At 42.8% G+C, this 17,333-nt stretch overlaps 1 protein-coding gene across 2 annotated transcripts; it reads right to left on the reverse strand.

Annotated features, from left to right (window-relative positions):
- Window positions 1-1,878: 1,878 nt before the first annotated feature.
- LOC112267166 (tumor necrosis factor receptor superfamily member 19) lies at window positions 1,879-17,018 on the reverse strand. Of its 2 annotated transcripts, none has more exons than XM_024445334.2 (10): window positions 16,493-17,018; window positions 15,966-16,056; window positions 15,509-15,622; window positions 10,812-10,990; window positions 10,565-10,650; window positions 4,952-5,116; window positions 4,628-4,795; window positions 4,399-4,501; window positions 3,427-3,731; window positions 1,879-2,574 (listed from the first exon to the last, which is right to left on the reverse strand). In XM_024445334.2, exons 2-10 carry the CDS (start codon window positions 16,029-16,031, stop codon window positions 2,570-2,572), a joined length of 1,191 nt encoding a protein of 396 aa, XP_024301102.1. In that variant the 5' UTR covers window positions 16,032-16,056; window positions 16,493-17,018; the 3' UTR covers window positions 1,879-2,569. The 2 variants fall into 2 exon arrangements, with proteins under 2 accessions (XP_024301102.1, XP_024301103.1); XM_024445335.2 differs by having other exon boundaries at window positions 1,880-2,574; window positions 4,670-4,795; window positions 16,493-17,016.
- Window positions 17,019-17,333: the final 315 nt, after the last annotated feature.

Below are 17,333 nucleotides of genomic sequence, written 5' to 3' on the forward strand. Positions count from 1 at the left end.
TATAAATAGATAAGTTGAAGTATGTAGACATTTTTATTTCTTTAAAAAAATCTGCCCATAGATTTAGGGAAGAGAAAATACTCATATCTGGTACAACAATATGTGAGCGTTGAATATAATTTTCTGAGAAAGTATGAGCAGTTCATTGTTATTTCCTGTTCAGATCAGAGGTGAAAAATACAACACCTGCTATTCCTGTCATTTTGCCAGTGTTTTGACTTAAAGGCAAATCTGCTCCCTCTGTTTTGTCTAAGTGTACCTGTTATGGAGAGATGGGCGGAGGGAGGGGAGGTTATGGGCAGAGAAGGAAGGATAGAGTGACTCTTAGGTGTTATGAATCAGAGATTTGAGGGACTTCTGTTTAATTCACACAGAGCACGACCCAGACTGTGACGACTAGCTGAATCAAGTATTACCAGCTGTTGCATCTGTTTCAACAGACTCTGACTGTAATTACTAGGGGCTGAGGTTGCAGCTGCTCACCATACAATATCCTTTAAAAAATTTTTAAATGTAACCTATATTTAACTAGGTAAGTCAGTTAATAAGAACAAATTGTTATTTTTTTACAATGACATCCTACCCCAGCCAAACCCTCCCTTAACCCCGACGATGCTGAGCCAATTGTGCGCTGGCCTATGGGACTCCTAGTCACAGCTGGTTGTGAAACAGCCCGGGATCAAACCAGGGTCTGTAGTGGTGCCTTAGACCGCTGCACTACTCGGGAGCTTTACTTGCCTAGCACTGATATCAGACCTTGGACGTCACCCGGTGAGGTGGGACTTACTTCAGATGGTTAATCAAGGTGTGAACATGCTATCAAAAGGAGTGAGCTGGGTAGCTGTAACCACATGAGGGCCTACTGTACATCGCACAGAGCCATGAATAATGTCCTAAATATGAAATCGCTAATGGAAGCTTTATTTTCATTACTTGTATGTATCTTGTTCTGAACCAAATCCAATCATATTATTTTGGGGGAAGTAATATGTTGAGTTTCAGAAAGAGACCCCACTGTATATTGAAGTGAATGTAGTATGTGTGATGTAGTGATGATTGCAGGTTGTCTGAGGTCCTTGGTGTAGGATTTCAGATGGGCCATTTCAGTACTATTCACTAGAGATATTTGAACAACAATCAAGTTCGCATAGTTTGTCTTGTTGAAGTGGTTTATTTACAAATATGGACAATTATATCAAATTAAATTTAATTGTGGAACTGTATAAAAAAATTATGCACAACCACCAATACTGCAACTGAAAAAAACAGGCATATTTGCCACTAGTCAGTCATGTCTACGTTACAAAAATATTGACCTATTTTCTATTTTACAAGATCTACAACCAATTTGATATCACACACAAACATTCCTCATTGTTCTTCAGGATCGGTGGGTCCCCCGCGGGACAGTTGCGCTAACGTAGGCTAATGCGATTAGCATAAGGTTGTAAGTAACAATAACAATGGACATAGACATATCTGATATTGGCAGAAAGCTTAAATTCTTGTTAATCTAACTGCACTGTCCAATTTACAGTAGCTATTACAGTGGAAGAATACCATGCTATTGTTTGAGGAGAGTGCACAGTTTTAAACATGAAAAGTTATTAATAAACAAATTAGGTACATTTGAACAGTCTTGATACAACATTTTGAACAGAAATGCAATGGTTCATTGGATCCGTCTAAAAACTTTGCCGGTACACAGCTGCCATCTAGTGGCCTAAATCTAAATTGCACCCAGGCTGGAATAATACATTTTAGCCTTTCTCTGCATTTCAAAGATGATGGTACAAAAAAAAAGTTGGTTTTGTCTTTGTATTATCTTTTACCAGATCTAATGTGTTATATTCTCCTACAATCCTTTCACATTTCCACAAACTCCAAAGTGTTTCCTTTCAAATGGTACCAAGAAAATGCATATCCTTGCTTCAGGGCCTGAGATACAGGCAGTTAGATTTGGGTATGTCATTTTAGGCTAAATTTGGGAAAAAAAGGGTCCAATCCTTAAAAGGTCTTATTCAGTATTATCTAGACTGTCTTCAATGTGCACCAGAAATCACAGACGTCCGTTTTGACGTGCTTCTCTTAGGCCCTTTAAGGAGACGTTGTCAGTTATTAAGACACACCAATAGTCACACTGCCAGATCTGTGATACTGTTGCTGCTAGTCACCTACATAAGTAGATGTAAGACATTCTTAAGCAGACATCAGAAACAAAGGGGATGGCTTCTATTTACTTTGTATCAGTCAACAGTCATTTTGTCATCATTTGAACTTCATTATATCAGCCTCTGGCCCGGCAACATCGCGTTGTGCATAGATTTCTTTTCAGTCTCTGTTCTTGTGCTTTATTTTACAGTGATGTGCTTTTGTTTGCATTTATTTACATAGTCGCTTCAGATGCGTGACGGAAGGCCGTGGGTCACAAGCCGCTTGAAAGAGATTGTGTGCCACACACTATTTTGAAATTGGTGTGTGGGCTAATGTAATCTGAAACGGGATCATTCTGGACTGTTTTCCGGTCCAGGCTGGTTCAAGGGTGGAACGTGAGCCAACTAAATCCATGTCATCCTGGAAAAAGAAAGAGTGGAGAAAAGCACACACGGTCATTAGTAATCTATCTACCTAACACAGGCCAGGCAGGGACCGAGTCAGTTAAAACAATATCATCAGAAAGCTCGGCTAGGATTGCGGCCTGGCCCTATCTTTGCTTCCAGTTTCCATGGACACCACTGTCCCTGCCGATCAAAGGGTGTGCAACAGTTATGGTAAAATAAGTGTGTGTGTGTTTGAACTAGGCTGTTAGGACACAGAATGTCTTCTCTGTCCTGACGCCTCTGTGTTGTAGCCTCTGTGTTGTAAGTTTCTACATGACTGCTTTGCTGGGGATTCTGCTGCTCTGCTCTGAGTTCATTCCCACTCATTGGATTCAATCAGTTCAGGCAGTCTGCTCTGGTTCTGAAGCTCCATTTGGCAGATACACTGAAGCTTTTTCCATAAATAGCGTGTATCTGTTTTAATGGACAACCATTTCTTATCGGTTCCATTTCATATTAATCCGGTGGGAACCTGCTATGCAGAAGAATTCTAAATAGTTTAGGAGAAGCAGTGATGTTTCTTTACAGCACATTCCTTTCATGGCATAGTTTACCTAAGGCCTTTAGTTTCCTGAGCTTAATAGTGTTTGCACTTGCATACTTTCCTCTTTTCTTAACACAGTGAAGAATAGTATGTTACTGAGTTTGTTAATCGCTCATTGGCTTGGCTCATGTATAATTACTGGGAAAGCTTACCCTACTGTAAGTGAGCATTTTAAGTATGTTATATACCAAGCATCGCTCAATTTCAAACTGTATGTACACAGAGGACCATTCTGTCTGTGTCTGCATTAAAGGTCATACAGTACAGCAAGACACCACTGACCTTCCAGTGAAGATGGCTGCTGCTTTGGAAGGAGGACCTCTGTCAAGGCACCAGTCTTCTCCTGGCTCTGATCAGTTGGTTTCTCCTGTGTGTCCTCACTTAACGTGCACCCCTCTTCCTCTTTCTCCTCGCCCTCCTCGCACCTCTCTGTGGGTTCTGGGTTGCAGCGGGGCGATCCCAAGCTCTCGACACAGTCGGGGTTCTGCATGAGTGGCCATGTCTCGCCAGCCTCTCTGGAGATGCAGGGCTCTGGATGGGCTTTCAGATAGGCCAGGACGTTCTCCTCACAAGGGTTTATGCTGCATCTGTAGGGGAAAATGGAGGCTGTGTCAGCAGCATAAATCTCTCCCATTCCTAGCAATAATGATCCAACCACAGTCCCAGGGAGGCACTTCTCTGACAGTAATCTCCCAAACAGACCCAAAGTTAACACCATAACAAGACTGTTGTTGGCCTTGTCTGTGTTTCTCTTCCTGTTCTGAACCAGAGGTGTGTAAAGGCATGCTGTTTGGTTTTGCAAATATTATCCACCACAGCAATGGTTGTGTCTGTCTGTCTGTCTGTCTGTCTGTCTGTCTGTCTGTCTGTCTGTCTGTCTGTCTGTCTGTCTGTCTGTCTGTCTGTCTGTCTGTCTGTCTGTCTGTCTGTCTGTCTGTCTGTCTGTCTGTCTGTCTGTCTGTCTGTCTGTCTGTCTGTCTGTCTGTCTGTCTGTCTGTCTGTCTGTCTGTCTGTCTACACTTCTAGGTCTTTCTGGGATTCCAGGAGACATGATGTCAAACAATATCAGTTGCTGTGCTTGTTACCTGTTCTTCTGACTGTCATATTTGGGCATCCATGTACTAAAATAGATGGTGATTTTTGTTGATGAATTATGATGGTGTTGAACAATGTTAAGTGATGTTGATTGGTGGTTAATTAATGTTGGTTGATGGTTTTGAATGGAGGTGAGTGGTGTTGTGTCATGGTCCTCACCCCTCGTTGAGGCTGATCTGGGACTGGAAGGGGCTGGTGTCTCTGCTCCGGCCCAGACTGCAGATTTCATCACAGCACAGGGAGGGGATCAAGTGCACTGGGCCTGGAAATCACACAGGAATAACCGTGTGACTGACCGCCAACCATTAGAACGCATGGATGACCTGGCCAAGAAGCCTCAGCTTACAGTAATGCCAGTACCATAGTGATAAAGTCAAAGCCTCCATACCACTTGATGTGCTTGTAGAAGCCCACCAGTAATTGGACCTACCACAGGTGTGGCCTGGCCCATGGTGACATTGGCAGCATGGGCGCTGAGGGAAGTCATGGAGCTTCCGTCGGTCCAGGCAGGACAACTCTGCTCCACTGTACGGACCATCCTGGGACCTTAGAGATGCTGAAGCAAAAATACACTTTCATAATGGAGACCCCAAACAAGTGCAAGATAGCAGCTGCTATATTTAAATAGCAAAGCCACCTGTTGGTCCCAATGCTACACTGAGATTTCCACACCATTGTAATGACTTCTTTCAAATTCAAGTTGGTCACTCACCGCTGGGCTTCTTCTCCAGCAGCTGTCTCTTGAAGTAGATGACACAGAGGATGAGCAGGGCCAGCAGCACGGTGGCCAGAGCGCTACAGATGACTGCTGCCAGAGCCATGTCCCGAGGGCTGGTCACCACCGGGGGGATGGGAACCAGGTTCACCCGCCCGCTGCCTGCAGGGGCAGAGATAGAGACGGGGAGAGAGAGAAGGTCAATATGAGCATCAAACGTCACCACTGCAGTTCTTCTGACATAATAACATCGGAAATTACAGTAGAAGTTGTAAAAAGTTCAACTAAATAAAACATTTCAATTGTATAGTTTTAGAACGACTATATTTTATTTTAGAGTCGACTGTGTCATGTCTTTGTCTGACCTTGGTAGTACTATCTGGCCATATTGAAAACAAGTATTTTTCTACACCTGAATTGTGTCCATTCTAGGTTTATGTTTATTACTGGCATGTAGTAGCTGTCTTTGACCCACTGAGTCCTCCAAGGAGACAGGCTCAAAGGAGAATGTCTGGAGTAAATCCCCCCTCCGGAGGATGAGTTATTGCTGTCATTCATCCCCCCACCCCAAGGCCCTCTCATGCCAGTCACACAGCCCCATCATTATGTCTGTGTAGTCTGGCCAGACGTTTGAAACAAGCCTGTGTGTGTGTGTGTGTGTGTGTGTGTGTGTGTGTGTGTGTGTGTGTGTGTGTGTGTGTGTGTGTGTGTGTGTGTGTGTGTGTGTGTGTGTGTGTGAGTGTATGTGTGCGCATTCGTGCATGTGTGTTTATCCCATGACTGCAACTGCTGCCATTGCCTAGGATCCCCACCGCCAAACTGTTCACACACTCTCACATTAAGGGACCTGGCCTTGAGGACAGCTTCTCATTAAACACTTTCCCACGGATATGGAACATCAGGGCTTAATGTGCTAGATGTCATAACAAATTAGATACAATCTCCTTATGCTAAATGAAGGTTCAATGACTAAAATGTCATTGTAATGGTTCTTTATCGGATTAAACTGTCTGCTTAATTCCTCAACAAAGCAAACAAACTTTGTTGAGGAATAATTTCGTACATGACGGATGTCTAGTCACAAGGCAAACATGTGCAATAAGGCCACTGATATTATTTTAAAAAGCAACAGAAGCATGATTGTATTTTCTGTGATTAAAATTTTAGGTCAATATTACTCTCCCTCATCACAATTACATTCTTATAGAATTTAAAGTGAGTCAAGAGCTGTGCATAGTTGATGTGTAGGTTTACATAGAGAGCAAAATACCTAAAGTAATACTACACCTACTATGACAAAGTGACTGGCTACCCGCCCCCTATAGAGAAAATAGTGATTATGTGAGATCTGTTTAATATATTTTTTGTTTGAAAAATATTTTTCAATAGGCCCCTTCAATCACTGTTTGCTTTTTAGTACATTAATCATAAAACAAAGTGGGTTTGGTCTTTTCAAATTCAAAAGCTTTGTTATGCAATGTAAACATTACTATAGCCTTGGAAAAGGTTTTATATTCCAGCGGGATAGAGGATAGGGGATAAGGGTATTTGTACATTCCATCTGAGGAAGAAAAATCCCAAACTGCCGGTGAAGCTTAAAATTTCAGTTTGACCCGGTGGCAAAATAAGTAAGCATTTAAATATACATTGTAAACAAACAGGTGATAATGGCTTATTAAAACAAGATTAGGACGTTTCAGGGGAGATAGGTCTTCAAAACAATTTTGACAGGAGTGCACTGCTCAGATCAAGGCAAATACATAAATTACACTAGACAGTTTATATAGCGGAATATAACTTGATATATATTGAGATGATTTTGTGAGGATACGGTAACATTCTCCACTAAATCGAACAACTTTAAAGAAAATCTTTGAATGTCCTTCCTATCCATCTTTTGGAAAGTCCTCTATCAAAGTAACCCAAAATTACTTGCTGAAAGATTTTGACTGAACACCTACACCCATGCTTACACAAGCAAGGTACATCCTTTTCTCACCATGGTGCAGAAAACCTCTAAGACTTTTTCTTCCACTGTACAGTTGTGGAAACCCCATGTCATGGCCGTCTGATCCAGCCAGCCCTCCCCACTCCCCTCCGCAGCCAGCTGTCTCCCCCACACCCCCAGCCCAGTGGCAGCTCTTATCACTCCCAGACAGCTGTCTCCCCCACACCCCCAGCCCAGTGGCAGCTCTTATCACTCCCAGACAGCTGTCTCCCCACACCCCCAGCCCAGTGGCAGCTCTTATCACTCCCAGACAGCTGTCTCCCCACACCCCCAGCCCAGTGGCAGCTCTTATCACTCCCAGACAGCTGTCTCCCCCACACCCCCAGCCCAGTGGCAGCTCTTATCACTCCCAGACAGCTGTCTCCCCCACACCCCCAGCCCAGTGGCAGCTCTTATCACTCCCAGACAGCTGCAGCAAACACAGATTAAGGCTGACCCATTGAGGAGACCTCACCTGCCGATCGTATCAACCCACCGCACTCTGCCAATAAACTGCTTGTTTTGATACATGCTCTCCTCTTTTTGGGAATGCCAAACTTAAAGCCATGCATGGCCTTGTGTATGACAGGCCACAAAGAGACAGGGAACCACCAACCCACTGGCACAGACGTCTAGTTCAATGTCTAGTTTTGATTTACATTTGATTGAGTAGTCAACTAACGTGAATTCAATTTGAAATCAACAAAAAAATTCACCTTGTCATTAGATTTAGGTTAAGAAATCAGAAATTCTCTTATGTTGATTACTTTGTTCAAATCCTACCAGTTTTCCACGTTGATTCCACATCATCATGTGAATTGTTTGGTTGAAATGATGTGGAAACAACATTGATTTAACCAGTTTTTGCCCAGTGGGAAGTATGAATGGCCTCTTCTGAAAACTAATGGTGACCCCATCCACATTCATCACCTGTGAAACTGGAATGACTTCCCATTGCCAAAGAGGTATGAGCCCTCCACAACCAACAGTTTGCATTTTTGACTAAACAGACTTTCCTATAATAAATACACCCAACACCCCTTTTAGTGTTGCAAGAAAAACAAACTAGCATTGCCATGGGGTTGTGGGTTTGTACATTTACATGGATACTAGATTACGGCAGTGGTGAGGCGTTTTGCTGCTCTGAGCATAAACACTTTACTCATGTCAATTCTTAATTTTTTATTTTACCTTTATATAGGCAAGTCAGTTAAGAACAAATTCTTATTTACAATGACGGCCTACCCCGGACAATCCCAGACAACGCTGGGCCAAAAATGACGCCTCTTGCACCGAGAGGCAGTGCCTTAGACCGCTGCGCCACTCGGGAGTCATGATTGGCTCTTGAGTGATTTTAAGGGTTGACCGCTCTCATTTGGCTTGTGTTGGTTTTCAACTCAATCTAGATAACTCTGTGCATGCTGCTAACACTACTTTTTTACAGTCAGTGGTCAGGAGACATGACACGGACCTTTGAAGTTAGGAAAGTAGAAGTAGAAGAAATTAAATACTGAGATAAAGTTGTCTGAATGTAACAAGTTGAGAGAAATGAGGATGGATATTAGTCGGGTCGTGAGTTTTAGGGTCTTGAGTAGCCCTGACCACAGGCCCTATCTCTAGGAAAAGTATTACAGTTGCATGAAGAGGTGATAAGAGTCTGCATTTTGCTTCAAACAAAATTGGACTGACTTCCTTTTGTGTATGCTGTGAAATCCTGGTTTGAGATACAAGTGTCTAAAAATATTTCTCTGACTGTTAAGCTTCCATCTTAAATAAGAAGCAATGATTATTGGTTTGGTAATAGAAAAAACGGACTAAATTCCCATATGACCTTGGCAGAAATCTGTTTGGAATGAGTAAAAATGGCGAAACGGTGCTGGAGCTGGCGATTGGGGGGTGCTACGGTCGGCCTCTCTCCAGACAACTTTTACAGCTCTACCGTGACACAGAAGAAACTCCTGCAGATGAAATACATTAAAGCAACTGAAGGAACCCATAAAACACAATCAAATTTTTACTCTGCCCCAGAAACTGTCCAGGAGACTGAAGTGCGTTAAGATTTACGGCCTCCTCCAAAAGCGGCCTCCCTGCACAGCTGCAGCTTCGCCCCGAGCCAGTGTAGCCTATTATAATGATCTGCCCTTTAAGTTTTCACCACCCTACACAAGATAACACTAGAGGAAGAGAGATCAAGGCTTTCAAACATTTGGAAGACTCCCTGTAGTAACTACCAGCTCTGCTCTCTCTGGGAGACAATGGCCATTTTGATTCATGGGCTTCTGCATTCAAAATGGCAAGCCAGACAGCCAGCCAAACATACAGACATGCATAACTTAGATGTCCCAAGGCCCATGTTCAGGGTGATTTCATATGGTCAAGTCATATGTAGACTCTATCTAGACAAATACTGCATGTTTTACAGTTATTGCTTGAAAATAAATATTTATTGTCCTATCCAAAAATGGTAGTAGTAAAACAAGCTCATATTGAGGGTGTGACACAGATTTACATACTAAATGTAAGTAGACTTTTTTTCCATCTCCAGAAAGAGCAAATGTAACCTCAGTTTGTGAGTTCAAGTTGTCTGATATCCTGGAGACGTTTTCATTTATCTAACAGAGGGGTGCTAGACCTAGCTGGATACACACACGCTGCCAAACCTTCTCAGGGAACAGCTGCGGCCTCCACAAGCATCAGGAAGTCACACTCATTTACCAAAGGTATAAGTTAGCTAGCCCACTCTCTCTGTGTGAGTGCCGAAAATCATAAGGTTATACTTAATCACTGGTAATGGCTGGAAAAAGGTGGCTAATGAGATGTAGTAGTGTCCTACTGGAATTCAATCCGCTGCTTTGTGAACAAAAAACCCTTTAAGAAATGCTTAATAGACCTCCGTGGATACATGCTAGCAAATTACACGACAAAGTTTAAGAATTTTACTGTACATGATGTGACACTACACTCTCTTATTTCATTCAAGACCTAACTAAAGAAGCATGATGTAATGCAATCATTTCCACACTATTATTTAGAAACATTGAAGCTCCTTTTTGTCTTGAAATATGTGGATGGAGATGCTTTTACTTAAGATAAGAGGTTTTCCGCAGTCCCTGAGAATGGAGCGATGATAGTGGGTCTTATTGTCGCAGCTAAAATAATCCAGTTCTGGCAAGACCGACTGTTATGCTAGCAGTATCCATTTCAACATTTATGGGCCTACTTGTAAAACTAAGGATTTATTTGGGCATAAAACATTGTTGGCTGGCTCAATGAGAATTTACTGAATGAACAGTGATTTTCTCCACCCATTGGGGTTGTGGTTCTGATTACTCTAAGGGCCTTGTGCTGGCATGTTTTAGATGAAGGTATGTGCTTTGTTATGGCATTATGGCCTGACATGTTTTTGGGGTCTTGGCTGTACTTTTAGCCTGGAGTTCAATAGTTTTAATTAATGATGTTCTCAACTTCTCATTCAAGCTATGGATATTCCTTATTTTGCCTGTAATTTCACTGGCTACATTCCTTGGCCTGATGTGAATGGTTCAACTTAATGAGAACTTTTCCTCAGAGGCTCTTCTGATGTTACACAACTTCCAGTAAAGGAAGAGAAAGTAAGTCCTCACAGTGTGGTTCATATGGAGGTGGAGGGTCCCCACATGGTATGCACTCCATATCTTGGAATCCGCTCAGCTTAGTTTTCCTGTAAAACCTGTTAAACACAACATAGCATTGGATTATTATGAAATATGTTTAATTGATTGTGTGCAGTAACGAACCAATACTTTGACCATTTATCTGTAGTAACTGAGTAGTAGTACACTGGTAGTAGAAGTAGAGTAGTTGTTGTAAGTGATTAAGCCCCTCCCTCACCCGGGCAGACAGTCTCCGCACACAGCATTTCTGGTGGTGGAACAGTTGCCCTTCTGGAAGCGGTTGTTCAGGCCACAGTCCAGGCAGGGCTTGCACTTCTGCAGGCTCCTATCTTCTTTGAAGCGGCTGCTTCTGCAGGGCACACACCGGGCATCCTCTCCGTAACCAAAGCCACATTCCTGGAGGGATTAACAGGAGAAACCCTCTGGGTGAGAGGTGGGGCTGGGGGCAGCTGGAAAAAGGCTCTGAATTATTTCTTTTTATTGAACCTTTATTTAACTAGGCAAGTCAGTTAAGAACAAATTCTTATTTACAATGACGGCCTACCAAAAGGCAAAAGGCATCCTGCGGGGGACGGGGGCCTGGGATTAAAAATCTAATCAAAAATACAATATAAATATAGGACAAAACACACATCACAACAAGAGAAACAACACAACACTACATAAAGAGAGACCTAAGACAACAACATAGCAAAGCAGCAACACATGACAACACAGCGTGGTAGCAACACAACATGGTAGTAACACAAAACACAGTACAAATATTATTGGGCACAGTCAACAGCACAAAGATCAAGAAGGTAGAGACAACAATACATCACACAAAGCATCCACAACTGTCAGTAAGAGTGTCCAGGATTGAGTCTTTGAATGAAGAGAATGAGATAAAACTGTCCAGTTTGAGTATTTGTTTCAGCTCGTTCCAGTCACTAGCTGCAGCGAACTGAAAAGAGGAGCGACCCAGGGATGTGTGTTCTTTGGGGATTTTTAACAGAATGTGTCTGGCAGAACGGGTGTTGTATGTGGAGGATAACCAGGGTGTCTAGAATTAAAGAATGATCTTGGCTTCCAAGATCATAAGGTAACATCTTACACTGGCAATAATCTCCCTGACTCTCAGAATCAATGCATGACCTTCCGCAACAGGATCCAGAATGGCTGGGTATTTCAAAGATAAAGGCCCTCGGGGACAACCACTGTTGTATTATTGCAAGTATATTGCTGGGTTTATGTATGACTGGTTCTTTCTGGAACAACTCAGTGAGTGTCCTGGTGATTGAGAGGCCAGTGTATGTAGGCAACGCTTCAGTTAGATATGGGGCAGGGATTATGGAGAGGTGCACAAGATTAAGAAGTTGAATACCTCTCCTGGTCCTACAATGGGTACTGCACTTAAAAAGCACAGCATCTATTAATGAATGAGTGATCTAATATGGAATCAGCTCAGTTGTTATGCTTAAACCTCTATAGCGAATCTAAGATGGAAAATATTACTGGACCCATATTAGATATACAGTATTATCACCCTGTATATATTATCTATATAACATGAGTATATCTGTTTACTATTGGATTAATGGGTACACCTCATAAAATGGGGACAAGAGAATATAGCCTATTCTGTTTTGACCAAAAATGTATAATGGGGTGTATGTAGTAAGTCTAATGTTAATGCAATCCCTATTCAATGTTATATAGTATTTATTTGGCACACAGAGGCTGGCAAACTTGTTTTCCTGTGGTCATAGGAACATTTACATTCCTGCTGATCATCGCATCCCACGCCAAGTAAAAGGACTGTGCTGGAATGACATCAGTCATTGTGTTATCTGCAGCAGCTGCCCCCGTCCACTATTAAACCACTGTTGCCACACTGCATTCCCAGACCAGGCTGACTGATGGAGGGGGGGCTCATATATCATTAACGTGAAGGTGAGATTCAAACAGGGCACTTCTCTCCTTGACCTTGTCACGTTTCACCGCCTGGGCATGCAGTCGCACCAGAATGTGGGCAGACTGGCTAAGAAAATGTTAAAAAGTGAGGCAAAGATGGGATCCCGTGATGGCCCCACAGAGTCGGGGCAGAAGACAGAGGAATTTAGCCATTTCAGCTAAACACATATAAAACGACATTGGACCTTGGCTCTGGCCGGAGGAAGGCTATGACAGGACTGCAGCTGTTGTTGTGTGATCTCCATATAAGGACCTTCATACCAGCGGAGCAGGGAACAGTGGAAAGATGAGAGACAGAGTGAGACAGAAAGAGGGAAGGGAGATGATGACAACGGAGAGAAGGAAATAAAGTTACAATTTTGATTCATGGAGGATGGTGAACCCTGGAGCCTGGGTTTCTCCTAGTGCACGCCATGGAAGGCTAGCTGCTGCAAAGCAGTCAGAGCAGAGCTGTTTGGAGTGGTTTTGGACAGAGGAGCATCGTCCAACTTCCAGATGAAGGGGTCTTAAGAGGATTGATCCCCACAAAGCTGGGCGCTGGCACACTGTTCATGTGGCACTGCATGGCAGTAGATGGGGCTGCCATGTACACAGGCCAGGGCACAGAACAAAAGGAGCACTCAGCCAACTTGTCCCCTCTTCACCCAGGCAGAGCTGTAACATCCCAGAATGATCTAATTCAGTCCTTTGTCTCTGGTAATTGGATGGAAACACCTTTTTTTTACAATAAAGATGCTGTCAAGGTATCCCATCTTTGGATGCAGCCAGGAATCACATAATGCTACTGTCTCATTTAAATGGAGCTAATTGGGTATAGGTAAATTAGCTTTCAAGTGTGTCATTACTTCCATGGGTTTAGGATGATCTAGCCTCAAAGTGAGCACAAAAGCCAGTGCTTACAAGTCTCATTTTACTCCTATCTCCAGATCTAGTTTTTGGTGAGAATGCCAAGCAAAACAGCACAGAGGTAGAGCTGTGTGGAGGGAAGAGAGAGAGAGCTGGCTGGCTGGGGTTAAAGCATGTTCAGACTGGGAGATAGTTCAGAGATCAGGACGGAATTACAAGAGTCTCTAGGGGGGCCAGTCATCTGATCCAGTAATGAATGAGTTCGTAAAACAATATGAGTTTGTTAACGCAGTGTGCCATCTAATGTTCTCCACACACTGCCACACTCTTTCAATGTCTAGTGTCTACAAATCAAAGACATGTTGCCTCTTTGCCAGTGGCTTAATGCAGTTCCCAACTTGCATGCACTATATGTGGGGCAGTCACTCCTATGTGTACTGTATGTACTATGTGTACTATATGTACTGTGTGTACTGTATGTATATATGGTTTGGAATCGTAGATTTGCGCAAATGTGACGAAATGCTGGATGAAAGACAAGGCGAGGACTTCTGTATTTTTCGAGGATTTAATAGAAAGAAACCTGTGCACAAGTGAGAGTTGTGTGATTCTCAGAAGAGCTCGCAACAATCTGACCCTCAAGGCCAGGAAGCTTGTTAAATACCATCCCTGGTCAAAACATGAATCAAGATTGTTGTTGAGACCACTTGGGTCAGAGTGAATGGTATATTAGCTATCTCTGTCATTTGAAACCACTGGTGGCTGAATTTACAGCCTGGGGGGGGGTTACCTACTTAATGGTGACTCCAAAGGGTCTGAGTTCAGATTTAAGCGGGACTGGGGGCAGGAATGTAGTTCTTAACAGTATGTATGTTTGATATGAGGACAAAAAACAAAGCAACCCTTGCTAGCTATTAAGTTATGTTATGTTGATGAAAATGACAAATATCAGATCATTTTAATAAAATACTTCCCTGATGCTTTGGTGGTTCCCTGAACGAAGACCTAATTGATGTTTGTGATGTTGCTTTACAACAATACAGGCAGACATCCAGAAGATGGTATAATCACATTCCATATGTCTCTATGGCAGCCACACAGAATTATTAGAGCCTCCCTCCACTGTGAGATGGCTTCCCGCTACCACTTAGAATGAATGAGGCAGCCAATTATTAACCAGGACCCCCAGGGTGTCTAGCATTCATGACTGTTGAACTGGCAGAGAAACATGGGGCCCACTGAAGCGTACCACCACTGACTGCATGTCTGTGTGTAACAAGATAAAAGGCAACCTGGTAGAAATGTATGTGTGCAACAGATGATACGAGAGGGCAATTTAGTATAAGATGGAAGGTTTTTTACCTGTGCTTAGCTGAGCACATGTTGAAGTGGTAGGAGGAAAAGCATTGCTAAACTAACTTGCTTATGGCCTCCCAACCCGTTTCTACACAGCCCACACAGAGCACCATGTCTTTGGCAAGAATAGTGATTAAAGGCATTCCCCTCTCACTGTACAGCAAGTTTATGCATGGTTTCCTTCAAACAATGGAGACAATAACTTGGACAGGGAACTTGGGGAAAAACAATGGAATCCATTCAGCAACAGAGGGTCGAAGTATGGGAGTGACTGATTAAAGAGCGGTTGGTGTTCTACAAAAGCCATTTGGCCCTTTTCTCCATGAAACAGAGGAAGTCATAAATAACCTCAGTCCCCTGGATAATATTCACTATTCTAAACACTGGAATCCATTCTATTGATGAACGCAGGTCTTTCCCAAAAAAAGATATGTGGGTTTTTTTTTTACCAAGTGTATATCTTATCCAGAGGTTATTCAGGTTTATGAAGTTCCAACATGATTTAAGTGATCTGTTAGTATCCAGTTTTATCATGGTTTCACTCTTTTTCATTTTTATAGATCAAGGTTTCCTTTCAACTGTGATGAAACATGCTATAAACTTGTTCAACTGAGGTGTAATCATCTGGACTACATTTCCTACATATTTTTTAAGTCTGTATGTAAAGTGCAGTACATTTAAGGGCACTCTTAAGAAGAACACAATATGTTGATTTCTAAGTTTTACTGTCTATATAGGGTACATTACTAGGCTTCAGACCTTTGATAGCTCCTGTCCCGCGTCGCACTGCTTGCAGGGTTTACAGTTCCCAAGCTGATCCTTGTACTCCTGTTCTCTGCATTCACTGGTCTCCTCCTCCGCCGTTACAGGAACCTGAGAGGGAATAATCATTTGATACTGAGCAGCTAGGGATTCCTGCGTTTCATCACGCCTTTCATCAGTAAGAGATAATGTGAACCGAGTCCAGCGCGGGCGTAATCCCCCTACAATAGTGCCACTATTTCACCCACTGGCTTTTACTCCTCAAACTATGTAGACTACTATATCTGTCCGTCCACACATTGATGTCCTGCCAGATCTGACAACACTAACTTAGAATGGAGACTGTTACAAAGGCTATTATACGTGGACATTACAGATCACAGATCAGACTATAAATGGCCTGTCAAAAGCCTGATATCACACTAGTTGGGTAAATTCAATGCAGAACACTTACCAGAGATGAGTATATTACATGAAATGTCAGTAGAAGTAACCAGGTTTGACCAAACATCCAGGCCATTTTGAGGGGCTACTGTGGAATGAGTCTGGAAAAGAGAGAGATATAGAATGAAGATGAGAATTTCTACTCTGTTCAACAACAACAAAAAACATAAAGGGATATTGTGGAACCTTGTATTGGTGTCAAAAAGACCAATGTATGGCCAGTGAAAATTAGTACAATAATCATGAGTAGGTACATATTTATTCTCAGCCACTTTCCCCCAAACAGGTAGACATAGTGACCAATCACAACATACCGGTTTTGTAACAACTATTGTGGAACATTGTAACAATGTTTTTGATGAGATAGTTTATATATTCAGCGAGGACAATGATGCGATGTCATGCGTCAAAACCGGCCAGGGCTATGACAGAATTATCTTATCAAAAGTCAAAACATTTATGTTAATAGTTTCAGTTTGTTGAATGTCTCAAAATCAGATAGGCTACAAAACAACTGCAGCCCTCTGTACGCTTTACCTGGTATGTGCTGCTGTAGTCTGATCGGTTCTTTAGTTATCCCTTCCTTTAGTTATCCCTTCCCTGGCTGTAGTTTGAGACAGATATCCACTCCTATGCGTTCTGCATAGGGCTCCAGACCATTCCAGCCATGCGATGTGCTCTCTGCCCGGCTGCGCTGCTCCAGTCCAGAGGAATCCCCGGATTGAAGACAAAATCAGCGTGGAGATCAAAGGCAGGGGATGGCTGCGATCTAAAACATGTAATCTGATCTCTGATCGGCCTCTAGGCCTACATCAAAGCGCAATCACAGGGCGGACACTAGAGGTACAAACAGGTCATTATGATCGCATGACAATAACCTCACAATTCGATACAATTGCATGCAAGACAGAGGGATCATTAAAGTGGAAATGCAAAGAGTTTGTAAAGTGCAAGGCGTCGAGATCTGGTTGTGTTGTTATTCCACTTCCAGGGCCGCCTCCCTCTGTGCGATCCCCGGTCTGTTTGTTTGGTTTATCTGAGGGCTCGCTGTTTGATGCCAAGCTTGGGTTTGAAGTTGAGCACAGCCCTCAACATTCCCTTTCATCTCAATGAGCTGCAGATGCCATGACGTCACTCTGCTGTTCTGGGATTGGTCGGGTCGACTGTCTGCAGCTTTTAGAAAGGAAACCAGCCACAAAGTTAACAATCTGAAAGAGGCTGAGAGCAAGCAAACTGTCTCTACTTTATGGTGGTCAATTTGGATAAGATAGGTTGCAGTAGCTACCCTTTATGTTTGGAGTTTATAAAGGGTTTATAACCAGCTTATTTTTAACTAGGCAAGTCAGTTAAGAACAAATTCTTATTTTCAATGACAGCC

Source organism: Oncorhynchus tshawytscha, linkage group LG14 (genome assembly GCF_018296145.1).
Source record: "Oncorhynchus tshawytscha isolate Ot180627B linkage group LG14, Otsh_v2.0, whole genome shotgun sequence".
NCBI classification, from domain to species: Eukaryota; Metazoa; Chordata; class Actinopteri; order Salmoniformes; family Salmonidae; genus Oncorhynchus; species Oncorhynchus tshawytscha.